The sequence below is a fragment of the Gigantopelta aegis genome, chromosome 8, assembly GCF_016097555.1.
Source record: "Gigantopelta aegis isolate Gae_Host chromosome 8, Gae_host_genome, whole genome shotgun sequence".
Taxonomy (NCBI): domain Eukaryota; kingdom Metazoa; phylum Mollusca; class Gastropoda; order Neomphalida; family Peltospiridae; genus Gigantopelta; species Gigantopelta aegis.
Window position 1 is genome coordinate 55,890,604 of NC_054706.1, and position 27,809 is coordinate 55,918,412.

Sequence of the window (27,809 nt, forward strand, 5' to 3'; positions counted from 1 at the left end):
TCTACCATAATCTAGAAGCCCCGTCCTGACACAGAACATGCTAACAACATTCTGCTTACGTTTTGTTTTTTTGATACTTCAAAAGAAACATTCATGGGTAGATTGTAATAATATACTGTGTATTTTAGGGCTTCAGATTTAATGGCACATACTTAGAAACACACAATATTAAGCCCATGAAATGCATCTCCCTTTAAACCTTTTGTTTACTATAGTTAGGCCAGAATCATATCCCCAACTACACCACAAAGTAATCCAACAAGATTCAGGACTTGGAATTGACAGAGAGCCAAGATCTGTGACCTCTTAGAATATACGATGCTTACTCAGATAATCAGTTTTACAAGCAGCTTTCACTTGCCACCTTAAGAGTGTATACTACCAAATCAAAACCCATAGATGACAATAGTAACATATGTGGCTAAAACTCCTACTTGCAGCGTATCAATCAACATAAACGCCACGGATATAAATACATGTACTACCACCCCTCACCCTTAAAGTGAATCAGAAAAAAATTGGGGGTTAAGCTGCTCATTTATGAGATAATGGGAAGCGTCTATGACTACCCTAGTTCTGCACAAAATTTGAGTACTTATTTTTACAAGTACCCCATACATGTTTCAAGCACAAGGCTACATTGACACAGTGCATGGTACTAGATGAAATAAAATTGCATACATGTTTTACAACTAACACACTCACATTTATCACCAATCACAGGTCTTGTAGTGTTCACTTCTCTATCAAAAGTTGGGTGCACCTCGAACTTTGACCCAGCCGGAAGTTATTTGGTTTATAGTACTACCTTGAAGCATTGTACAAATATTCAGAAATTATGAAAAATTAGTATGTCAACATAAGGACAACCAATATTGAATTAGATATTGTAACAATAAAAGGAAGAAAATTGTTAATTTAAATTTATACAAAATTAAAGTTTATATCAGCTAGTACAAGTGATAGAGAACTGCATGCTTCTCCATTTCATACATTTGCTTCCAGACTAAAATGTCAGAAGCAATTCCACAAAATGAATTTGGAATCTTGTATATAAGTCAATTGTTACCAGTAATATATACTCTTCAAAAAAAGTAGGGGAACTCTAATAAGAATTTATTGTAAGTATATTAGCTGTGGGAAATGGTTATATGATAATAGTGAATTAATTGGGCAAACATTACAACAGGTAGTTCAGTATTACAGTAGGTTTTATGACCACCAAAGATCTTGAAGGATGATTGGGGTCAGAAGTGAAAATTGAAAATTAACATTTTTTTTATCACTAAATCGCAAATTCAAACAATAAAAATGATTAAACACAAAACTATAACAACTGTATGATCAACAGAATGAAAAAGATTGACAGAAGTAATGTTCCACAGTGATTAATGGACCTTCCTGGAAATGGTCAAAATCGAGAATGACATGCACCCCACGCACGTGTACGGAGCAACTGCATGATGCATGTGCAAACTTTGGAATGTGTTTTGGTGTGTTGATAAACAGACCTGAACGTTTTTTACTAGGATGTCTGTGGTCAAAACGTATGTTCGGTCTAATAGTTGATATTAACATTAATATTTCAGGTTCTCCTACTTTTTTTGAAGAGTATATAAATAGGTTTCCTTTCATCTTAATGGTACCTGTATCAGAACCATACTGAATTCATCTTAATGGTACCTGTATCAAAACTATACTGAATTCATCTTAATGGTACCTGTATCAAAACCATACTGAATTCATCTTAATGGTACCTGTATCAAAACCATACTGAATTCATCTTAATGGTACCTGTATCAAAACCATACTGAATTCATCTTAATGGTACCTGTATCAAAACCATACTGAATTCATCTTAATGGTACCTGTATATCAGAACCATACTGAATTCATCTTAATGGTACCTACATTGTATATCAGAACCATACTGAATTCATCTTAATGGTACATGTACCTGTATCAGAACCATACTGAATTCATCTTAATGGTACCTGTATCAGAACCATACTGAATTCATCTTAATGGTACCTGTATCAAAACCATGCTGAATTCATCTTAATGGTACCTGTATGAGAACCATGCTGAATTCATCTTAATGGTACCTGTATGAGAACCATACTGAATTCATCTTAATGGTACCTGTATCAAAACCATACTGAATGCATCTTAATGGTACCTGTATCAAAACCATACTGAATTCATCTTAATGGTACCTGTATCAAAACCATACTGAATTCATCTTAATGGTACCTGTATCAAAACCATACTGAATTCATCTTAATGGTACCTGTATGTCAGAACCATACTGAATTCATCTTAATGGTACCTACATTGTATATCAGAACCATACTGAATTCATCTTAATGGTACCTGTATCAAAACCATACTGAATTCATCTTAATGGTACATGTACCTGTATCAGAACCATACTGAATTCATCTTAATGGTACCTGTATCAGAACCATACTGAATTCATCTTAATGGTACCTGTATCAAAACCATGCTGAATTCATCTTAATGGTACCTGTATGAGAACCATGCTGAATTCATCTTAATGGTACCTGTATGAGAACCATACTGAATTCATCTTAATGGTACCTGTATCAAAACCATACTGAATTCATCTTAATGGTACCTGTATCAGAACCATACTGAATTCATCTTAATGGTACCTGTATCAGAACCATACTGAATTCATCTTAATGGTACCTGTATCAAAACCATGCTGAATTCATCTTAATGGTACCTGTATCAAAACCATGCTGAATTCATCTTAATGGTACCTGTATATGAGAACCATACTGAATTCATCTTAATGGTACCTGTATCAAAACTATACTGAATTCATCTTAATGGTACCTGTATCAAAACCATACTGAATTCATCTTAATGGTACCTGTATCAAAACCATGCTGAATTCATCTTAATGGTACCTGTATCAAAACCATGCTGAATTCATCTTAATGGTACCTGTATGAGAACCATACTGAATTCATCTTAATGGTACCTGTATCAAAACTATACTGAATTCATCTTAATGGTACCTGTATCAAAACTATACTGAATTCATCTTAATGGTACCTGTATCAAAACCATACTGAATTCATCTTAATGGTACCTGTATCAAAACCATACTGAATTCATCTTAATGGTACCTAGCTGTATCAAAACCATACTGAATTCATCTTAATGGTACCTGTATCAAAACCATACTGAATTCATCTTAATGGTACATGTACCTGTATCAGAACCATACTGAATTCATCTTAATGGTACCTGTATCAGAACCATACTGAATTCATCTTAATGGTACCTGTATCAAAACCATGCTGAATTCATCTTAATGGTACCTGTATGAGAACCATGCTGAATTCATCTTAATGGTACCTGTATGAGAACCATACTGAATTCATCTTAATGGTACCTGTATCAAAACCATACTGAATTCATCTTAATGGTACCTGTATCAGAACCATACTGAATTCATCTTAATGGTACCTGTATCAGAACCATACTGAATTTATCTTAATGGTACCTGTATCAAAACCATGCTGAATTCATCTTAATGGTACCTGTATCAAAACCATGCTGAATTCATCTTAATGGTACCTGTATATGAGAACCATACTGAATTCATCTTAATGGTACCTGTATCAAAACTATACTGAATTCATCTTAATGGTACCTGTATCAAAACCATACTGAATTCATCTTAATGGTACCTGTATCAAAACCATGCTGAATTCATCTTAATGGTACCTGTATCAAAACCATGCTGAATTCATCTTAATGGTACCTGTATGAGAACCATACTGAATTCATCTTAATGGTACCTGTATCAAAACTATACTGAATTCATCTTAATGGTACCTGTATCAAAACTATACTGAATTCATCTTAATGGTACCTGTATCAAAACCATACTGAATTCATCTTAATGGTACCTGTATCAAAACCATACTGAATTCATCTTAATGGTACCTAGCTGTATCAAAACCATACTGAATTCATCTTAATGGTACCTGTATCAAAACCATACTGAATTCATCTTAATGGTACCTGTATCAAAACCATACTGAATTCATCTTAATGGTACCTGTATACCAGAACCATGCTGAATTCATCTTAATGGTACCTACATTGTATATCAGAACCATACTGAATTCATCTTAATGGTACATGTATCAAAACCATACTGAATTCATCTTAATGGTACATGTACCTGTATCAGAACCATACTGAATTCATCTTAATGGTACCTGTATCAGAACCATACTGAATTCATCTTAATGGTACCTGTATCAAAACCATGCTGAATTCATCTTAATGGTACCTGTATGAGAACAATGCTGAATTCATCTTAATGGTACCTGTATGAGAACCATACTGAATTCTTCTTAATGGTACCTGTATCAAAACCATACTGAATTCATCTTAATGGTACCTGTATCAAAACCATACTGAATTCATCTTAATGGTACCTGTATCAGAACCATACTGAATTCATCTTAATGGTACCTGTATCAAAACCATACTGAATTCATCTTAATGGTACCTGTATCAAAACCATGCTGAATTCATCTTAATGGTACCTGTATGAGAACCATACTGAATTCATCTTAATGGTACCTGTATCAGAACCATACTGAATTCATCTTAATGGTACCTGTATCAAAACCATACAGACTTCATCTTAATGGTACCTGTATCAAAACCATACTGAATTCATCTTAATGGCACCTGTATCAGAACCATACTGAATTCATCTTTATGGTACCTGTATATCAGAACCATACTGAATTCATCTTAATGGTACCTGTATCAAAACCATACTGAATTCATCTTAATGGTACCTGTATATCAGAACCATACTGAATTCATCTTAATGGTACCTACATTGTATATCAGAACCATACTGAATTCATCTTAATGGTACCTGTATCAAAACCATCTGAATTCATCTTAATGGTACGTGTATCAAAACCATACTGAATTCATCTTTATGGTACCTGTATCAGAACCATACTGAATTCATCTTAATGGTACCTGTATCAGAACCATACTGAATTCATATTTATGGTACATGTATCAGAATCATACTGAATTCATCTTTATGGTATCTGTATCAAAACCATACTGAATTCATCTTTATGGTACCTGTATCAGAACCATACTGAATTCATCTTAATGGTACCTGTATCAGAACCACACTGAATTCATCTTAATGGTACCTGTATCATATGCTGAATTCATCTTAATGGTACCTGTATGAAAACCATACTGAATTCATCTTAATGGTACCTGTATCAGATGCTGAATTCATCTTAATGGTACCTGTATCAGAACCATACTGAATTCATCTTAATGGTACCTGTATCAGAATCATACTGAATTCATCTTAATGGCACCTGTATCAGAACCATACTGAATTCATCTTTATGGTACCTGTATATCAGAACCATACTGAATTCATCTTAATGGTACCTGTATCAGAACCATACTGAATTCATCTTAATGGTACCTGTATATCAGAACCATACTGAATTCATCTTAATGGTACCTACATTGTATATCAGAACCATACTGAATTCATCTTAATGGTACCTGTATCAAAACCATCTGAATTCATCTTAATGGTACGTGTATCAAAACCATACTGAATTCATCTTTATGGTACCTGTATCAGAACCATACTGAATTCATCTTAATGGTACCTGTATCAGAACCATACTGAATTCATATTTATGGTACATGTATCAGAATCATACTGAATTCATCTTTATGGTATCTGTATCAAAACCATACTGAATTCATCTTTATGGTACCTGTATCAGAACCATACTGAATTCATCTTAATGGTACCTGTATCAGAACCACACTGAATTCATCTTAATGGTACCTGTATCATATGCTGAATTCATCTTAATGGTACCTGTATGAAAACCATACTGAATTCATCTTAATGGTACCTGTATCAGATGCTGAATTCATCTTTATGGTACCTGTATCAGATGCTGAATTCATCTTAATGGTACCTGTATATCAGAACCATACTGAATTCATCTTAATGGTACCTATATCAGAACCATACTGAATTCATCTTAATGGTACCTGTATATCAGAACCATACTGAATTCATCTTTATGGTACCTGTATCAAAATCATACTGAATTCATCTTTATGGTACCTGCATGTATATCAAAATCATACTGAATTCATCTTTATGGTACCTGTATATCAGAACCATACTGAATTCATCTTAATGGTACCTGTATCAGATGCTGAATTCATCTTTATGGTACCTGTATATCAGAACCATACTGAATTCACCTTTATGGTACCTGTATCAGAATCATACTGAATATTGTTCTAATTTATTTTGTTTATTATAACCAGCTACCCTGACAGTGACACTAGAAGACTTCAATGACAATGCCCCCATCTTCAAGCCGAGCAACATCTACCGCGCCAACATTTCCGAGGGGCAGGATCTCGACTCTGAGGCTCTGCGAGTTGAAACTTCCGACCCGGACAAAAACCAAGTTGTTACTTACCAGATAGAGAGTGCCGAGACCAGCGCCTTCAGGATTAACCCTAACACAGGTATAGAAACCATGTTCATACTTGTGAACATTAAACCAACCTTAACAGAGCAAGGGTCATGTTATCAGATTTAGATATGTTATTGGCCAGTTTGTTTCTTGGAAAATTAGTATGAGTTGTTCAGTGGCAGATAAGGCAGGGTGTAGCCCAGTGGTAAAGAAAGAAAGAAAGACATGTTTTATTTAATGATGCACTCAACACATTTTATTTACAGTTATATGGCATCAGACATATGGTTAAGGACCACACAGATATTGAGAGAGGAAACCCGCTGTCACCACTTCATGGGCTACTCTTTCCGATTAGCAGCCAGGGATCTTTTATATGCACCATCCCACAGACAGGGTAGTACATACCATGGCCTTTGATATACCAGTCATGGTGCACTGGCTGGAACAAGAAAATAGCCCAATGGGCCCACCGAATCCAATGGTAAAGTGTCCACCTGATGCACAGTCGGTCTAGGATCAGTCCCTGTCAGTGGACCCATTGGGCGTTTTCCCATTCCAACCAGTGCACCATGCATGACTGGTATATCAAAGGCTGTGGTATGTACTATCCTGTCTGTGGGATGATGCATATAAACGATCCTTTGCTACTGATGGAAAAATGTAGTGGATTTCCTGAGATTACATGTTAGAATTACCAAATCTTTGATATCCAATAGCCAATAATTAATAAATCATTGTGCTCTAGTGGTGTTGTTAAACAAAACAAACTTTTATCTTGTACTCCACTGTGTAAGCACAATCACATGATATAGACCATGAAAGATTAATAGACTCCGAGGTGGTGGAAATTTCGACCGAGACAAGGCTTGCCGAGTCCTATATGGTCAAAATGTCCATCACCGAAGGTGTACTTTTTTTTAATCCTGCATGACCACATATGATGGAGTCTGTTTTTTCCCCATCTATTCGATAAATAAACTATTATTTTTACATGAACAGACAAAGGTGACTCAAAAAGTAACTTCTTTATTTTACCGTTTTATCAGAAATAAACTACACTATCATATTTGTTGCATATGTTTCATGTGTTAAATGTAATTTAACGCTACAAATTTATAAGATAGCTTTTATAATGAAGGTTTTGATAGCAAAATATCAATCTAAAACTAACCAACTCACATTGATATGATGACATATATTACCAACACCGTAATACTCCCCATGTTAAACTCAATGGCGTCATAGCCCATGCAAGACAGATTTATTCCGCATGGGCTGACGTCATGGAATGGGTCTGTTTTGCATGGCTAGGGATGGGAGAAAAAGATATCTTTCATGGGATAGCTCTGTGCTGTATACTTAAGGAAAAGAGAAAAACCTGATAATTAATACAAGTTTAAATGCATCATTTCTGTTTTCACCAGGCATCATCCGTGTAAAGAAGAAACTCGACCGCGAGGCTCAGACTGACCTTACCTTTATCGTTATCGCCACGGACAACGGCGTTCCGGTCATGTCGTCATCGGCAACAGTGTTTGTGCGACTCCTCGACATCAACGACAACAACCCCAAGTTCCCCCCTCACCCCAGCCTCTACCATGTGTCAGAGGATGCACGCATTGGCCACATCGTTGCAACAATCACTGGCACTGACGCCGATGAGGGCGACTTTGGTTCTCTCTTCTACACCCTGAGTGGGGTGGATAATGATGGGACGTTTTCCGTGATAGAAAATACGGTAAGTATGTGATGATGTCTAAAACCACAAATATTCCCTCTTCTACACCCTGAGTGGGGTGGATAACGATGGCACGTTTTCTGTAATAGAAAGTACGGTAAGTATGTGATGATGTCTGTCTAAAATCACAAATATTCTCTCTTCTACACCCTGAGTGGGGTGAATAATGATGGGACATTTTCTGTAATAGAAAGTACGGTAAGTATGTGACAGTTATTTATTACTAAGTGATAGAAATAATGTCTGTCTAAATCCACTACTCTTAATTGATGAGGATAATGATGAGACATTTTCTGTAATAGAAAATGCGGTAAGTATGTGACAGTTGGCACAAATTCCATTTGTCCATAATCCTTATGCATAAAAGTGTACACATTAATAATGAATAGATACAGATGTGTGTACATAGATCTATGCATAAATGGAATCTACCTATTTGCATAGAAAGTGATTGCAATGGATTATGCATTGCTGATTATGTATATTTATATGCATAAGGATTAAGGACAAAGGGAATTAATCATTTGCTGTCTGTCTAAAACCTCAGATATTTTGTCGACGGTTTTGTCAATATACTGTGGACATCATTAGAAGATACAGAAGCAGGAGTGAAGTATTTAAAAACAGACTATATATTAAATAAATGATAGGAATTTTATTTCATTTTGATAATAAATGAATAAGAATCAATATTTGGATAACTTTCATCTCACCCATTTCCAATTAGCATGAAATATATATTTAAGAGTTATTGACAAATAGAATTGTTTTTTTGTTATTTTGCCCATGCAGTGAATGCTTCATAAATGGTATATCAAAACATATTTTGTGTCTGTGAAAAAGTATATAAAAGACATCTTTTTGCCTTGGATTCCTTCAGACCTACATTGTGTAATATTGTTTATTGAGCAACTGAACAATTGCTTTAATTATGAAAATATTTATCTTATTTTCAGTTTTCTACATGTTTTGTCAACTCCTTTTAAAATACATTTGTTTTGTGCATTATTTATACCATTGTTGATTTTTATTTCATTTTGTAATGAACCAGAATCAATAAATTCATCTATAGCTTTTTATAATTTCATTGCAGTGAAATGTAATTTTTATTTTCAAGGGGGAGATAACTGTGCAAAAGGCACTGGATCGAGAACGCAAAAAGACATACACCCTGGATGTGGTTGCCTGGGACAACAAGAAGGACCCCAGCAACCGCAGGTCAAACCGAACGGCCATTAGGATCGACATCGATGACGTCAACGACAATGCCCCGCAATTCACCCATATCGGCTCCCAGAGCATCCCGGAGTCGTCTCCCTTGGGCACCAGTGTTTACAAAGTGGTTGCCAATGACGCTGACTTTGGAGAAAATGCCACAGTGGAATACTCGCTGGGCGAGGACACAAACGCGACTAACCCGAGAGGACAGCTCATCTTCAGTATCCATAAAACCAGCGGAGTCATCTACGTAAAGTCTGATCTACACAACGCGGTGGGCATCAGATACGTCACAGTGTTCGCCACGGACAAAGGGATTGAGCCGCTGTCTAACAGCACTAAGGTGTATCTCAAAGTCCTCGATGTCAATGATGATGCTCCGCGGTTTGTGACGCCGGATCCCAACAACCCAATTGTGGTTATTGAAGAGGTAATATAGATTGGGATAAAATTTCTTTCATTATTGTAGTGGCTTAAAGGGACAGACCCTAGTTTCAACCCGTGAAAATTAACACTAAGTTTAGTTAAAGGGACAGACCCTAGTTTCAACCCGTGAAAATTAACACTAAGTTTAGTTAAAGGGACAGACCCTAGTTTCAACCCGTGAAAATTAACACTAAGTTTAGTTAAAGGGACAGACCCTAGTTTCAACCCGTGAAAATTAACACTAAGTTTAGTTAGTCTACAAACCTGTAACACAATTGGATAAAGATACAATTGAGTGAAACATGAGTCCGTGACTCTGAAATGGTGAAATACCTTCTAAAAATAGACCAAAACGTGACTCCATAACTGTTACTTCTCAGATGCACGTGTGTTTTTAAAAATATGAGAAATGCATTTTGTGATATTAAAAACACCAGGATTACCAAAAACACTTTGAATGTACGGAAATGGATAATCTAAACAATAAAATCTAAGTAAAGTATGATTTCAGTTATCAAAAAAGGGATAATAGTCCAAAATATGCCTTAGTGTTTAAAAACTAGGGTATGTCCCTTTAAATTGTCAGGTGTTTTTTTTTATTTTATTTTTTTCATGCGATGTGTAATATTTGTATGTTGGAAGATATTTAACTTATAATATGTGGCATAGTTGTTAAAATAATAACACGTTTTAATTATTATAGATGGCAAGAGTTCTGTAAAACCGTATAACATATACATGTAATGACAATATAAAACATATGTCTGGCAATATTGCACAAAGTTATCATTCCTGACAATAAAGCACAGAAAACGTCCATATATAATAGTTATTGGAGCTTTACTACATATAGGTAAAACATAGGGGGAAATTCACCATAAAATATTATGATTAAAGAATATTATTTAAGATTATTGAAAATGCACTAGTCTGATTTATGGTTGTAACGGGGATATGAGAAGAAAATATAATCCATTTAAAGGGACATGTACCCATTTTTTAAACACTAAGACATATATTTCACTATTAGAGCCGTTAATGATCACTGAAATCAAACATTACTTATATTTTATTGTTTAGCTTATTCATTTCCGTACAACCAAAGATTTTCTGGTCATCCGGGTGTTTCTGATACCACAAAATGCATTTTTTATATTTTTGAAAACGCACGTGCGTCTGAGAAGTAACAGTTGTGAAACCGAGATTTAGTCTATTTTGAACGGTATTTCACCATTTCAACTTCACAGACTCTTGTTTCACTCTCTTGTAACGTTATCCAAATGTGTTACAGGTTTGTAACTTAACCAAACTTAGTGTCCATTTTTACTGGTTGAAACTAGGGTCTGCACCTTTAACTGATTTCGTATAACTGGATATATTCTGGTTGATAGTAAATAACCGAAACATTGCATACAATGGTTAGAGTCATTGTGTGTTTCATAGCACCCTCACACATGCAATAGCAATAGCAATTGAAAATGGAGTAGTGCATTTTCAAGGGAGATTGGTATAACTACAGAATACCATCAAAACAAACTACATTGCTATAAAAATTATATGTGTCCTTAAATATTGCTTTTAAAATGACTAATTATATGTGTCCTTAAATATTGCTTTTAAAATGACTAATTATATGTGTCCTTAAATATGACTTTTAAAATGACTAATTATACGTGTCCTTAAATATTGCTTTTAAAATGACTAATTATATATGTCCTTAAATATTGCTTTTAAAATGACTAATTATATATGTCCTTAAATATTGCTTTTAAAATGACTAATTATATGTGTCCTTAAATATTGCTTTTAAAATGACTAATTATATATGTCCTTAAATATTGCTTTTAAAATGACTAATTATATATGTCCTTAAATATTGCTTTTAAAATGACTAATTATATGTGTCCTTAAATATTGCTTTTAAAATGACTAATTATATGTGTCCTTAAATATTGCTTTTAAAATGACTAATTATATGTGTCCTTAAATATTGCTTTTAAAATGACTAATTATATATGTCCTTAAATATTGCTTTTAAAATGACTAATTATACGTTTCCTTAAATATGACTGTTAAAATGACTAATTATACGTTTCCTTAAATATGACTGTTAAAATGACTAATTATACGTTTCCTTAAATATGACTGTTAAAATGACTAAGTGCTATTTTAAAATGGGTGTCTTATAAAACATTTTATTTTTCTGTTTTTAGGATCAACCTCCAGGCACACCTATCATTACGCTGGTCGCAAACGACGATGATTTTGGTCAGAATGGAGAAGTGGTGTACACCCTGGTTGAGACGGAGTCGCGACTCGACTGGAAGAAATTCGCTCTCAACAGACTGACAGGTCTACTGACCAATCGCGTGATTCTCGACCGGGAGTCACAAGAATACCACGAGGTAGGAAAATCATTACAATTTGCTACATATATATCTCACCTTGGCATCTTAAAGGGACAGACCCTAGTTTTTAAACACTACAGCATAAGTTTCACTATTAGAGCCGTTTATGATCACTGAAATCAAACATTACTTATATTTTATTCTTTAGATTATCCATTTCCATAGAACTGAAGTGTTTCTGGTCATCCTGTTTCTAATATCACAAAATACATTTTTCATATTTTTAAAAATGCAAATGCGTCTGAGAAGTATAGCGGTTATTGATTCGAGTTCTAGTCTTATTTTTTAAGGATATTTTCCAGTTTTAATGCCACAGACTCTTCTTTCACTCTGTTGTAACTTTATCCATGTGTGTTACAAGTTTGTAGATTAACTAAACTTAGTGTCCATTGTTACAGGTTTGTAGATTAACTAAACTTAGTGTCCATTGTTACAGGTTTGTAGATTAACTCAACTTAGTGTTCATTGTTACAGGTTTGTAGATTAACTAAACTTAGTGTCCATTGTTACAAGTTTGTAGATTAACTAAACTTAGTGTCCATTGTTACAAGTTTGTAGATTAACTAAACTTAGTGTCCATTGTTACAAGTTAGTAGATTAAGTAAACTTAGTGTCCATTGTTACAGGTTTGTAGATTAAGTAAACGTAGTGTCCATTGTTACAGGTTTGTAGATTAACTAAACTTAGTGTCCATTGTTACAGGTTTGTAGATTAAGTAAACTTAGTGTCCATTGTTACAGGTTTGTAGATTAAGTAAACTTAGTGTCCATTGTTACAAGTTTGTAGATTAAGTAAACTTAGTGTCCATTGTTACAAGTTTGTAGATTAAGTAAACTTAGTGTCCATTGTTACAGGTTGAAATTAAGGTCTGCACCTTTAACATATAACAATAAGAACAATATTTAAATGTCCGACTCGGGAAGGGTACAATTAGCTTCTTTTTTTCTTTTTTTTTGAAAAGAAAGTAAATATATTGGGACTCATGTGAAGGGGGCTAACTATTACAAACATCAAACATATTGGGTCCAAATTGACAAAGCCTGTTTATGTCTCACACACATGTAACTACATTGTACATGTACATACATTTACAATGCTTAAACACCGGTGTTTAAAAAAAAAACAGGCTTCGTAAATTTGGCACATTGGATTTGTCAAAATGGATAATTTTAGCAACATTGTAAGTAATGTATAATTTAATGGTTAAAAAGGTGCAATAGCCCAAAATGTCCTGAACATGAAAAGAAATTAAAATCAAAGATATAGAGAATAATGCATGAGTGGCCGTTAGATACCATTTATCTCACAACGAATTGTTTTAAAATGTATCTATGTGTTGTGAGATAAATGGTATCTATAACAGCCACAAATGTATTATTCTATTTCTTACATATCCTCAAAAATCAGGTTTCAGGCAAATTTTAACATCTTTTTTTTGACCGAAATTTTTTGATTGGATGTATGGCATTAGTGACCTGGTCATCACCTAGGAGCACGTACATGTGTTAACAACCATGTGTAACCAAAAATAACACATGGTGTTCTCACCAACAGGTGTGTAAGAAATGGTTATACATGTAGTTTCTAATTGGAATATGTTGTTTTGATTACAAACATTCAGTTCTTTCAAATAATAAACAGTAAGTATATCTACATGTAATTCTCCTGAATCTCAATATGTATTAATCCTTTGTTAAAAAAAAACAAAAAACATATTACATCAGAAAATAAAATTTGCATTTCTTTTGGTGTTCGAGTGTGTCGTTAAATAAAAGAGTTTGTCCTTTCCTTTTGGTGTTCAGTATTTATAATAATATCAACCTGTAATTCTCCTAAAAAAAATTGAAAACAAAAAGAGTTAATCCCTTCTTTCAAATATATATATATACATGTATATACTCTTCAAAAAAGTAGGGGAACTCTAATAAGAATTGACAATTGCCAAAATTGTAAGGTATATATTAGCTGTGTGGAATGGTTATATGATAATAGTGAATTAATTGGGCAAACATTACAACCGGTAGTTCAGTATTACAGTAGTTTTTATGACCACCAAAGATCTTGAAGGACGATTGGAGTCAGAAGTGAAATTTGAAAGTTGACGGGTTTTTTATCAGTAAATCGCGAATTCAAACAATAAAAATTACTAAAAACAAAACAATAACAACTGTATGATCAACAAAATGAAAAAGAGTGACAGAAATAATGTTCCACAGTGATTAATCGACCTTCTAAAAATTGTCAAAATCGAGAATGACACTCCACGCATGTGTATACGGGGCAACTGTGTGATGCATGTACAAACTATGGAATGTGTTTCGGTGTGTTGATAAACAGACCTGAACGTTCTTTACTAGGATGTCTGTGGTCAAAACGTATGTTTGGTCTATAATAGTTGATATTAACATTTTTTGAAGAGTATATATTTATATATATATTACTGCTGAAATTTGTAATTGCATTTCTTTTGGTATTCAGTATATATTACACTATGATCAGTGCCTTTAAGACAAACATATAAAATTATTTCAGCTGATTGTTCGTGCGACCGACCGCGGAGTGCCACGTAACTACTCCACGGATCTCACACTGACGGTCCGAGTTCTCGACGTCAACGATCAGCCTCCGCGGTTCGACAGATCGAAATACCCGACACCATACCCGGTTAAAGTTGTTGAGGAGAGTAGCTCGGCCTGTGCTGGCAACGTCGGCATTGCTGTCGATGATGACATAAACCTCAACTACACCATCATCTGTTATTATCTCTGGGGTAAGTGCTTCTTGATGGGTGGGATGTAGGTCAGTGGTAGAATACCTGCCGGAGGTGTGATGAGTCAGTTGATCCATTAATACCCTCTGTGCCAGTGAGTGTTCTGTGGCAGGACTGGTATGCTGTGATGTCTATCTCTGTCTCTCTGTCTCTCTGTCTGTCTCTGTCTCTCTCTCTCTCTCTCTCTCTCTCTCTCTCTCTCTCTCTCTCTCTCTCTCTCTCTTCCCCCTCTCCCCTCTCTTTCTCTCGCTCGCTCTCTCTCTCTCTCTCTCTCTCTCTCTCTCTCTCTCTCTCTCTCTCTCTCTCTCTCTCTCTCTCCTCCCCTCTCCCTCTCTCTCCCCCTCTCCCCTCTCTCTCTCTCTCTCTCTCTCTCTCTCTCTCTCTCTCTCTCTCTCTCTCTCTCTCTCTCTCTCTCTCTCTGGAACATGTGCTCTGAAATATTTGATCGTAGTCGAGACATTTGATTCTGCAGTATTGTTGCTAGACAAATATTCATTTCCTTACATTCTTGTTTAATGATTTGGCTGCTATGGAAATTGTTATTATTATATTAGTGGTTTATGAATAAATAGTCTATGTTTTTATAAGTACATAATTCAGTTTGTGTTTTTAAATATATAATTTAACCTTCATGTTAAAATATTTATTCCTGTGTTTCAAAACATCCACTTTTTGTAATATTTTCAAAAAGTAATCAACAACACTCTTCTTTACAGCTGTAGAACTAGAAAACACTTTTACCCTGGACAAATCGGGTGCACTTTGTTTGAGGAGAAAATTAAACCGAGAAGAACAACCCTACACTTACGTGGTAATCCGAGCCTCGCCAGACTGCTACGAGGACGTCACCCCAAAGATTTTCACTCACTCACCCTTCCTCCTAGCACCCCCCATCAAAATATATGACCATTCCAACCATACGTTACTGTGGGTTAATGTAACTATTGATGATATCAATGATAACGCACCACAGTTTCATCGCAAGGACCTTGCCCTTGGAGTTACGAGGAACACTCAGTTTGGAAGAATTATTTTGGAACTGAAGGTATTTTTTTTCTTGTAAAAATTTTATTTCAGAATATATACATTAATTTTCTTGTTAGGCACAAATTTCATTTGTCTTAATTCTGTATGCATATATGTAATATGTAATCTGCAATGCTTAATCCATAGCAATAAATTTTTATGCAAATAGGTTGAGTAGATTCAATTTATGCATCTCTGTACTTTTGAGCATAGGCTATCTATGCATATTAATTACATACATGTACCTGTATATGTATACAGATTACGGCAAATGGAATTTGCACCATATGATTTTTTTTATCCATTAACTGAAAATAGCACACAATCAGTTCGTATACCTCAATACCAGCTCCTACCCAGAGTTCTTTTCATTTTAATGGAGGTGTAATGTCACTATACTAGCATCTTTCTTACTAATCTCTAACCTCTGTCCTGAACAGGCAGCCTGGCTAATTGAAGTGAATGCCCAGGACAGTATGCTTGAATGTTAATGTAGCCCAGTGGTAAAGCGTTCACTTGATGTGAAGTCGGTTTGGGATTGATCCCCATCAGTGGGCCCATTGGGCTATTTCTCGCTCCAGCCAGCACACCATGACTGGTATATCAAAGGCCATGGTACATGTGTATGTGTTATCCTGTCTGTGGGATGGTGCATATAAAAGATCCCTTGCTGAAAAGAGCAGCCCATGAAGTGGCGACAGCGGGTTTCCGCCCTCTATATCTGTGTGGTCCTTAACCATATGTTCAATGCTATATAACCATAAATATAATGTGTTGACTGCAACATTAAATAAAACATTTTCTTCCTTCCTTCCTTCCTTCTCATTATCTAAATGCAATCCTAGCTATATGTCAGAAAAGCTATATTACTATAATTAAAATTGAGTGTGTCATTAAATAAATAATTCATTCCTTCCTTCTTTGTTTACAGACGGAGGCGTCGGATGACGACACTGCGAAGTGGGGTATTGACAGTTTCAACACGACCGGACCGCTCGAGGTCCGCCCAGACAGCCTCCAGGAACAGCTGGCCGAGATGGGCATCAAACAGCCGTTCCTCTTCTTCCCCAACGGGTCGGTGAAAACCAACACCTACTTCAAGCCTAACATGTATGGCTTCTTCCGAGTGCCCATCATGGTGCGCGACAAGGGAGGTCTCACCGACACCGCCACTTTGAGGGTATGACTTCAACTTCGACTTCAAATTATTTTTACATGCCCATATATACCACTAAGGTTTCAAGCATGTCTGTCCCGGGTCCTGATCCTGGATGGCCAGGGTTCTGATTCGGGACTATGCTGGAACCTTGAACGGATGTGGCTGCTATAACAGGTGGAGGGTGCTGATCTGAATTGTTTTAATATGCCCATATACCACTAAGATTTCGAGCATGTCTGTCCCACGTCCTGATCCTGGATGACCAGGGACAGAACATTTAAGAGGGAAATTTAGATTATTAATGCTAAAAGAAAGTGGACTTATTAAAAATTTATATGCGCACCCAAAATAATAATAAAATAATCATTATATAGGGTTATAAGGTTATGACAGAGTATTTAAATATTTAGTTCATAAGGTCATTTTAAAAAAAAAAAAAATAATTTTGCTGGAATCTGACCCACCATTTTAGCAGTAAGTTAGTTGGAGTTTGTTATATTGATGTTGTTGTTGTTTGCTTTTTAAAATTATTTTACTATTATTATTTTTTTCAATATATACCATTATACATGTATATACCCATAATTATTCTTACTGCAAATAGTTTTATACAGCTGGTCAAATGAATATAAAAATTATTTCCCTTTAGCAAATTCATCAATCATATCGATAAAGAAGAGCATGTTTATTTTTACAGAGCTATTTATAAATTTAATCTCATTAAAACAAGAACAATTTTTATATGTCTTTCTTTTTCATGAATATATCACTATATGCACCGACTTCCATATATCTAATATATGTAATAAATAAAATATTGCCCTTTCTCCTCCCAGATTTCCTTGATAAACGATGACCAGCGACTAAGGGTGGTGTTCAGGAGACGTATAGAGGCGGTGTACATCAAACAAGAAGGGGAGGAAGGAGCTGTCAAAGACATATTTCCAATGTAAAACATTATTGTAGTAATTATTTCTTTTCCTATACATGTATTAATTAATTAGGTTTTGTGGGGAAGTGTAATTAAGGTCAGATTAAGTAATTCTCAAAAGTTTTGAAAACAGCTCCCTGAAATATTTATAATATACTTTACTGTTAATTAGTATAACTAACAGAGTGGTGGTTCTAAAGTTTATATATTTAATTTTTTATTTAGACATTGTGCATTAGATTTTATAAAGGGGCGGGATTTAGCTCAGTTGGTTGAGTGCTCGTTTGTGATGGTTGCGTCGCAGGATCGAACCACCTCAGTGGATCCATTCAGCTGATTGGGTTTTTTCTCATTCAAAGCAGTGCACCACAACTGGACAAATGCTGTGGTATGTGTTTTCCTGTCGGAAAGTGCATATAAAAGATCCTTTGCTGCATTAAAAACAAAAATGTAGCGGGTTTCTTCTGACTACGTGTCAGAATTACAAAATGTTTGACATCCAATAGCCGATGAATAATTAATCAGTTGGCTCCAGTGGTGGTGTTAAACAAAACAAACTTTTTACTTTTTGTTTAACACTTTATAATTAAAGGGAGATAATTGATTTCTTTTCTCTTTTTGTCTGGATAAACTTCAGATTTATTTAACATTCATAAAATATTACATGTAAATTTATGATTTGAAATATAAAAAAGGGATAAATAAAAAGATTGGAGGGTGTTCTAAGGCAGTTGTGTTTTTTAATATTTCTCAAAAAATTAATTTTAATACAAATTACATGTATCATTCTTCTTGTTTTTAACAGACGTCTTATGAATGTTACTGGCTATCGTATTGTGGTGGACAAAATACAGACACACCAGAATGATCAAGGCAAACCAGAATTTGAAAAGTTAGTAGCAATGTTTAACATGATTAATAAATTATATACTTTTCCAGACAATGCCTCAAGATACTGTGTTAAAATTTTGTGTATATGTTTATCATGTTGAGTCACAGATCAGGTTTCTTTCATGGGAATTTATCCAAGGGCCATAACTCTGTCAAAGATGGAATTTATTCATGGAATTTATGACCCTTGAATTTCTTTCACTTTTATTTGTTTTACATCCAAATGTTTTGATGTTACACTTGCAATATAAATAAAATATTATTTACCTAGTTCTATGTTATTAGTAAATTATTAAGATTAAAAAAAAACAAAAAAACCCACACACATTAAATTAGGATTTTTATCATTTTTTTCAATATTTCAATGTTTAATTATTTGGTTTTGTAGAACTGACATGTTGATACATGGAGAAGACCCCAAAACAGATGAAGTGGTCCCAGCAGAGGAGTTATTAAAGTATGTTCTTCACTTTCTTCTATAGTTATACGGTCAACTTTATAATAAAATTGTTAACCTTGGGCTACTTGGTTTAAATCTACTTTACTGTATACTTTGTATTCCTAGTAATATATAAATAAAATGTGTTATTACTGTTTTAGCTTTCCCATAAACACCAAAAACATCTTACAAAATACATACCTTAAATATTCCATATTTTACTTTAAAACAAGGATGAGATTCTTATTTTAGATCATTTTTAATACATCATTACACAGCTGCAGATAGGGAAAATTTACTTCATAATTTGCATCATAATTCAAGAGAGTTAATTTAGTGGTACATTTTTCCTTTTAAGCCAAAAAACTATTTTAATGCAGTATTTTCAAAATGTTTTTTTTAATAAAATGGAAATATATGATGTTTCATGCAAATGAAAACTCATATTTGACTACACTAATTACCAAAACATTTATTTGTGTCTGGTTTTAACTTAACTTTATTATATGTGGTGTATGGAATTTCCAGCTCTGTTATGTCATGAATTGACTGTTTCTTCTGTTTTTGTTCCAGATCAATAGATTTTAATGCTGAGTTTATGATTGGTATTCTTAATGACTACAACATAGAGAGAATAGTGGTAAGTGATGGTAACCATGGTGATAGTGTGTAGATTACATCACACATACATGTACCACATTATTTATGTCAGTTTCAATGTACCGTAGTAAACTAAAGGTAACTCGGTTTGGTATATAATTCTAGGACTATAATCAATAAATTATACAAAAGTCCAGAGTGCGAGGACCATAACTAATCCATAATTATTAAAATAAGGAAGCCATGATGATGGTTTGTAGTTGATAGTTTTCTAACTTTTTAAAATCAGTGTTCCATTATACTCAGACATGGTCAATTAATTTGTTTTTTGTAACAGATGACATTTATCCCTCTCTAAGATGGAAAATAAATAATTAAAGTAATGTCTCTGTTTAAAACCACAAGTTTAAAATCTCAATGTTTCATCAGCTGTGATCCCACTCAAAACTCATCTTCGGTGAAAATAAGTTTGTGCCGTCTGCTACACTTCTTTCTACTGAAGATGGAAAAGAATAGCAAAAAGCACCCCATCACCCACCACACACTTTGTCCCACCTCAATTTCTATATGAAAGTGATTACATGTAATAAGTAAGCTAAAAATTTAAATGTCCTAGAATGAATTTAAGATCATTTATGTTTTAAAAACATTTTAAAACGTACATGTATCACATGCCCAAATCCAACAAAGTAGTTTGCAATCTCATATTTTCAGTTTTAATCATTATTTATACATATGTGTGTCCCACACAGTTCAGAGTTCTCTCTAACAGGTGGGGACAGGATGTACCCTAGTGGTAAAGCATTTTCTTGATGTGCGGTCAGTCTGGGATTGATTCCCGTTGGTGGGCCCAATGGGCTATTTCTCATTCCATCCAGTGCACCACGACCTGTATATCAAAGGTTGTGGCATGTGCTGTCCTGTCTGTAGGGTAGAGCATATTAAAGATCCTTTGCTACTAATGGAAAAATGTAGCGGGTTTCCTCTCTAAGACTATGTCAAAATTAGCAAATGTTTCACGTCCAATAGACCGTGGTATGTACTGTCCTGTCTGTGGGATGGTGCATGTAAAATATCCTTTCAAATTGAAAAATGTAGCGGGTTTCCTCTCTAAGACTACATGTCAAAATTACCAAATGTTTCACATCCAGTAGCCAATTATTAATAAATCATTGTGCTCTAGTGGTGTCATTAAACGAAACAAACTCTAACAGGCCTGGCTATATTTAATAATATACTAACTTAACTACATATTTTACTCCTTTGTTTTTTATCCAGCCGACTAGTTCTGGAGGAGAAGACAACACTGTTGAGAAGGAACTCAAGATGGCCGTCATTCTGATATCGGTCATCCTCGGAATGATCATCGTGGTTCTCATAGCCACGTTCTACACCAGCCGCAAGAAGTAAGTACAATAATTAGCATTCTTATCATTTTCATTACCTTATAATTTTATCTGTTTCAGTTGAGCGCAATTAATAGGATATACTGTAAGGCTTGAATTTTGAAGATTTATTTTTATTGAATTTCCTTTGGGTTTTTGGGGGTTTTTTTTGCTCTTCTTTGATGTCGGTCTGCATTGGTGGATCATTATATGGGTATCACAACCCCATACAAACACACACCAATTTAATGTGTTTATTTTTTCTTTTTTTTTTTTAAATTCATAATTGTCAATACACAATACTAACTGGCTCTGACAATGTATCTCTGAGAATCTTTATATCAAAATTTTCCTTTTGGAGCTCAGCTCAAATTGCCCTTTTTAGAATTTTGTGACAAAACCTGGATCTGTCCCTGATCTGTGCCATGTTTGGAATAAGTGATGGCCTCTTCCCTACAAAATCTCAGGAAGTTGGAGGGTTCATGGCCAATTATCCCCTTTTGAGAGGCTATGCTTAATGCTACTGGATATGGATGGTTCCATGCCTTCCATGACTTTATCTGAAGTGCTAGAGTAACCCCACAGTAAAAGGTGATATGAAATCATAGATGTATGCCTCCTATCTTTCACCATCTTTTCACATCTAAACTGTACATGCTCATCTTTGCAATCTTGGCAAGTGCTTATCTCTTACATGTACATATCACACACCTATGATTTCATATCAGCTATTACTGCGGGGGTTACTCTGACCACTCTGTATTGTACCAAGATACGGTCTTGATATGGTAAAGATCTAGAATAATTCAGATGCATAGTTTTCAATATGTAATCAATTTTTGTTATAGCTTTTCAGTAAAAAAATATATTTATTAATTTATGTTACTGGTACTACCATAAATTGATATAGGAGGTAAAATAACAATGCATAGACTTGTCTAGCTTGTACTTGATATAATTATTGCATACATTATATTTAGTAATGCATGTAGTTAACCGTTTATCCACCTGACTGTGCAATTGCAGAGGCATCATTTTCCTGTAGATTCACCACATTTTGTAGTTACAGATTCCTCATGATGGTAAACTAATGTCCCTTATCATGCAAAATAATATCGAGGAATTTAATTTTTAGCATTGCTTATTAAAATATTTTTGCTCGCTTTAGATATCATTTATGCTAAACTATTTCTTGATGTTTTGTAGGTACATGAGAAAGCTAAAAGCAGCAACAGCCATGGCATATGGTTTGTATTTAAATGTCATGTTAATTAAGCTTAAATATTACTGAGCATATTTATGGTTAGAAAATTTAGTGATAGCATTCTAAATACAGCTACCTATATTTTTATGTGATTTTTATGCATGTATCATTAATAATTTTAGCTGACCTACCTAAGTTGCATTTTGATATCTTTAAATAGTTCATCTTTGTCAAATTTTACAGCTGCTAATTAGTATCTTGTGATTTAGATTTAGATTTAGATTTAGATTTAGATTTTATTCTTGAAATTTATTTATTTAAACTTTCAATTTATTTACTTTGATTATATTTTTATTTTATAAAAATGGTTTTAGCTGTAACCTCACCAACTCATATTTACATGTTACTGTACATGTTTACAAAATTTGCACATATCTACATGTATGAAGAATGGATGATGATGATGATGATGATGATGATGATGATGATGATGATTTATAATTATAATTATAACTACAGTTTGTATAAACTTGTTCCAACACAATTCCTTTTTTTATTTCTGTTTTTAATATAATAAAAAATATGAATTAAAATAATAATAAAATAACCTAAAATGGTGAGTTGGGTTGCAGCAAATCAATTTTTTATTAAGAATAGCTTACGTGTACATATACATGTTCATGTACACAAAAATATTTAGTGAGTCATTGTTGTAATATTTGTAGATATTGTCTTGTGTTATTGTTTGGGTTTTTTTGTAAACATTTTTATTTTTCCACATACAAGTCAGACATTGTATTATTCTTTATTTAGCCCAAAAAGGAGATGGTATGTAATGACTTACACTGATGTTTTGTGGCCTCTGTCTATCATATATTCTTCATTAACATGTTTAACTGATGTTAATATTTACATATTTGGTTATGGTAATTATAATTCGAACTAATCTACTTGTTACAATGTGTAAGCATCTTAATAATATTACTGATAATATCACTTTTAATTTTGAATTGTAGCCTGCTAATAGATGTGCTATTGTTATATATTTATTATTTTTCCTACTGAACATTCATCAATAGTTAAACACCATAAATACATTTTTGTTAATATATAACCCTTGCTGTACTAATCATGTACCCCTAAAAGATAATGTTGTTTTCTTAAATTTAAACCTAAATTTCTGTAACATATTTTAAAACTTTATTTCTTGTATCTAATATTCAGAATAAATCCATTGGTTAAGTTATTACAATATAATTAATATATAATAGTCACTTTGCATGTTATGCATATGACACAATAAACAACTATGCAAAATAATGGAAGCATAATTTTACATGTTATATTTAACAAATTTACTCTGGGTTTGTTTTTGTTAAATTTACCTCTTCAGTTTTGTTTCTTTCCAATTTGATTTTTCTAAACTTTTCTACTTATGTTTCTTTTTCTCTTTTTTTCTTCTTTTTTCCTCATGTTTTGTTCTTCCTCATTGTTCTTTGTATTGTGGTAATATCATTTTAACACTGATTTAATTGAAGGTTTTAAACAGATTATTCTCATCATCTTTGGTCTCTAATGCTTATAACCATTTTTTCACATGCATATATAATATCACATTATGTAACATCACGTTATATCCTATGGTATATATACTTACTGTTTAGTTAATATGTATTTAACATTTATAGTTAATTATTTCTGTAAATATGGAATACATCCACAATAGCCCAGTTGTAATCATACAACTATTAAAAAAACATATGGGTTGCAATTGTTGCTGACATACATGTAATTAATATTATGTGCTTCTGTTAATATTACCAAATTTTGAACATATATAAAGCTCAGCAAACATTATTTTAATTGTTTCATGTGTGCAACCTTTTTTAATTTTATCATGTGGATTGCATTCAAAAATACATAATAATAGTATGTGTATATTGTTAATTAAAAATGTATTGCAGGGTTCTGCCTAACGATTTATGAGTGATGAATTGAAATAACATGTCATTTCTTTAAAAAAGAAAATTAAAGTAAAATCTCTGTATATAACATAGAATTAAAAAAGATAGCATCATAAGATAGATGGTGGCTTAAAGGAGATGGCCCTGTTAAGCAGGCTTTATAACTATATATGAAGGTATAAGGGGTGGGGGGGATCTAGCTAAGTGGGTAGAGTGCTTGCGTGAAGTGATTGGATCTCAGGATCAAGTTCTATTGGTGGATCTATTCTCTGATATATTTTTTACCAGTGTCTGTGGAAATATGAATATAACTGAAAAATGTAGCAGGTTTTCACTGAAGAAAACATATGCAGGCACATGTGCAAGAAATTGTGTAGAGGGAAGTCTAGACTATGGCAAGCAATGTTTTTAAGGAGTTCAGGTTTGCTCCCCCTAAAAATACATTTAAACAAAAAATTGCTTGGGGCAAGAGGGTTGCTTCGAACCCCAAACAACCCCACTTTGCACATATGCCTAACATGTCAGAATTTCTTAATGTTTGATATTCAGTAGCCATTGTTTAATAAATCAGGGGGCGGGACGTAGCCCATTGGTAAAACGCTCGCTCGATGCATGGTCGGTCTGGGATCGATCCCCATCGGTGGGCCCATTAGGCTATTTCTCATTCCAGCCAGTGCACCATGACTGGTATATCAAAGGCCATGGTATATACTACCCTGTCTGTGGGATGGTGCATATAAAAGATCCCTTGCTGCTAATTGAAAAGAATAGTCTACAAAGTGGCGACAGCAGGTTTCGTCTCTCAATATCTGTGTGGTCCTTAACCATATGTCTGATGCCATAAAACTGTACACAAAATGTGTTGAGTGTGTCATTAAATAAAACATTTCTTTCTTTCTTTTTTTTTTAATTTAGTTTAATAAATCAATGTGCTCTAGTCGTTAAACTTTTTTTTTTTAAACTTTGAGATTTCTGTTTCAGGCTCTCAGGAATCTGACCTGTACAAGCTGGAAATGCCAGGCACAAACATCCACTCCTATGAAAAGTATGTACCATATACAATCTTCATGACCATTTACTTGTATTATACATGTATGCTGTATCAACATATTTACCTTTCTTCTTCATTAGATATATTGCCTTCTGTTATTCAAAAATAATTTATATACTTTATTTAGTATGTACTGTCTTTGTTAGCACACTTATAATAGAATCTTTTTGGTTGCTTAATTTGTGAGTTACACTTTTTATATTGGTAATAAAAAGCTAACATTGCACTTTCTTTTGATAAATATATATAACAATATGAATTCGTGAATGACAAAAGGGCGCCATGCTCTCCAATTAAAACAAAATCAAGGTTTTATTTGTTTTGCATTCTTCTGACTTGAAACTGTTATTATTGAAGAATGACCCAACTCCACACCATATATGTTTTCATTCATGAAGTAAACGCATTAAACTATTACATAAATTCATGCTTTGTAAATTAGGGGTGGATCCAAGATGTAATTCTAGAGGGGAGGTAACAAAATTAAAAAAGGGCAATTTGAGTTCGGTGATGTCAAATCAGCTAATCAAGCTCCCAAAAGTAGTGAAACCAGGCTTGGAGCTTATAAAACTTTTATAGTCGAGACTCGAGACGCTAGTAGAGTCTGAGACAGTAACGCCATGGCAATGCCATACAAATTGCATGTGTGTGACATCATTAGAGATTGAGTCTGGACTCTAAAAGTTTCATAAGCACGGGCCCATGCAGTAGTGGAGTTGGGGGGGGGGGGGGCGCATGCTCCCCTGAAAATGTTGAAATAAACATGCTCAGAGATGCTATTTCAGAGCAATTTAGTGTTGTATATTTCAGTTGTGGATGATGAATTTTTAAAAAGGGCACTTTAATTGGCAGGTGTGGGTGGTAATCATGGGACACACACACACACACACACACACACACACACACACACCCCCTGGATCCACCAATACAAATTATATAGTAGTAATTTTATGGCTCTCATGAAAAAATATTCCACCATAGAGTTGGGCCCTTTTGTATTGCATGGATTCAAATATAATGCAAGTAGCATCTAATCAGTAGTGTTTAGGCAAGTAGTATATGATATATAATTAATATAATAGTAGATATATATATATATTATGTATTATCTATCATCATATAGAGTAGTATTCAACCCAGTGATAAAACACCTGTCTGAGATGTGTTGGGTCATAGCATCGATTCATTCCCCGCCATTACCCCATGCATGACTGCATGGTGTATCAAATGATGTGGTATCTGCTGACCCAGCTAGCTAATACCACATGACTGGTAAACGTAATGATGTGGTATTTGCTGTCCTAGATAATTAATACCCCATGAATGGTATACCAAATGATGGTGTATGTACTGTCCTGTCTGATGGAAAGTGGATAAAAAAGAGCCCTCAATGCATGGTGCTATTAAGTAGGTGTAGTCTATATGTGGAAGAAGTGGGTTTCCTATCTTTCAGCTTAGACCAAGGGTCAAAATAACCATAATATGTTAGATCAGTATAATTTAAAATGTGCAGAGATATTTTACAAACATTCTGACCCAGTCTTTTAAATACATGTGTATTTGTATACTTGTAGTTATTAATTAAGTATCCAGTAGAATGTAGAATCAAACCCCTACAGTAGGTCAGTAATTTCCCAATGCCTTTACAAATGGTACCTTTAATATACATTAAATACAAAGGCTGTGGTACAATGCTGCAGTATGTTTGTCATTTCTTTAATGACAAAAACCCACCCCACCACAATAACAATAACAATAAACATTACCGTAAGACTAGTGAGTTATCATGGTATTTGTAAACTTAGAATTCTGAATTATAAATATATTTGTACCTCATGTTTTGCATGGTGTTATGTCGTTGCTTGAAACCAGCTTACGGTGTTTGTGGAAAAGAAGAAACCAGTATTACAGCAGGATTTAAGTTTTTATTACCGTATATTGACTTGCCCAATAAAACCTCATACAAAAACAAAATTCAATGCTTTTTATTGTTTTTGTCTCCTTAACCATGTTGATCAGAGGGCTTAGTAATGAAATGTTAG

The 27,809-nt window shown here is 34.0% G+C and overlaps 1 protein-coding gene across 1 annotated transcript in view; it reads left to right on the plus strand.

The window, feature by feature from the left end:
• Positions 1-27,809, plus strand: part of LOC121379735 (cadherin-23-like) — a 126,025-nt gene that overhangs the window by 85,675 nt on the left and 12,541 nt on the right. The window contains exons 21-35 of the mRNA XM_041508383.1: positions 6,400-6,606; positions 7,982-8,295; positions 9,413-9,943; positions 12,153-12,344; positions 14,880-15,117; positions 15,834-16,162; positions 17,075-17,323; positions 18,139-18,251; positions 19,039-19,125; positions 19,513-19,581; positions 20,137-20,203; positions 21,442-21,569; positions 22,755-22,795; positions 23,566-23,580; positions 25,698-25,761. Coding sequence (XP_041364317.1) covers positions 6,400-6,606; positions 7,982-8,295; positions 9,413-9,943; positions 12,153-12,344; positions 14,880-15,117; positions 15,834-16,162; positions 17,075-17,323; positions 18,139-18,251; positions 19,039-19,125; positions 19,513-19,581; positions 20,137-20,203; positions 21,442-21,569; positions 22,755-22,795; positions 23,566-23,580; positions 25,698-25,761 — 2,644 coding nt within the window. The remainder of the gene's footprint in view (positions 1-6,399; positions 6,607-7,981; positions 8,296-9,412; positions 9,944-12,152; positions 12,345-14,879; positions 15,118-15,833; positions 16,163-17,074; positions 17,324-18,138; positions 18,252-19,038; positions 19,126-19,512; positions 19,582-20,136; positions 20,204-21,441; positions 21,570-22,754; positions 22,796-23,565; positions 23,581-25,697; positions 25,762-27,809) is intronic.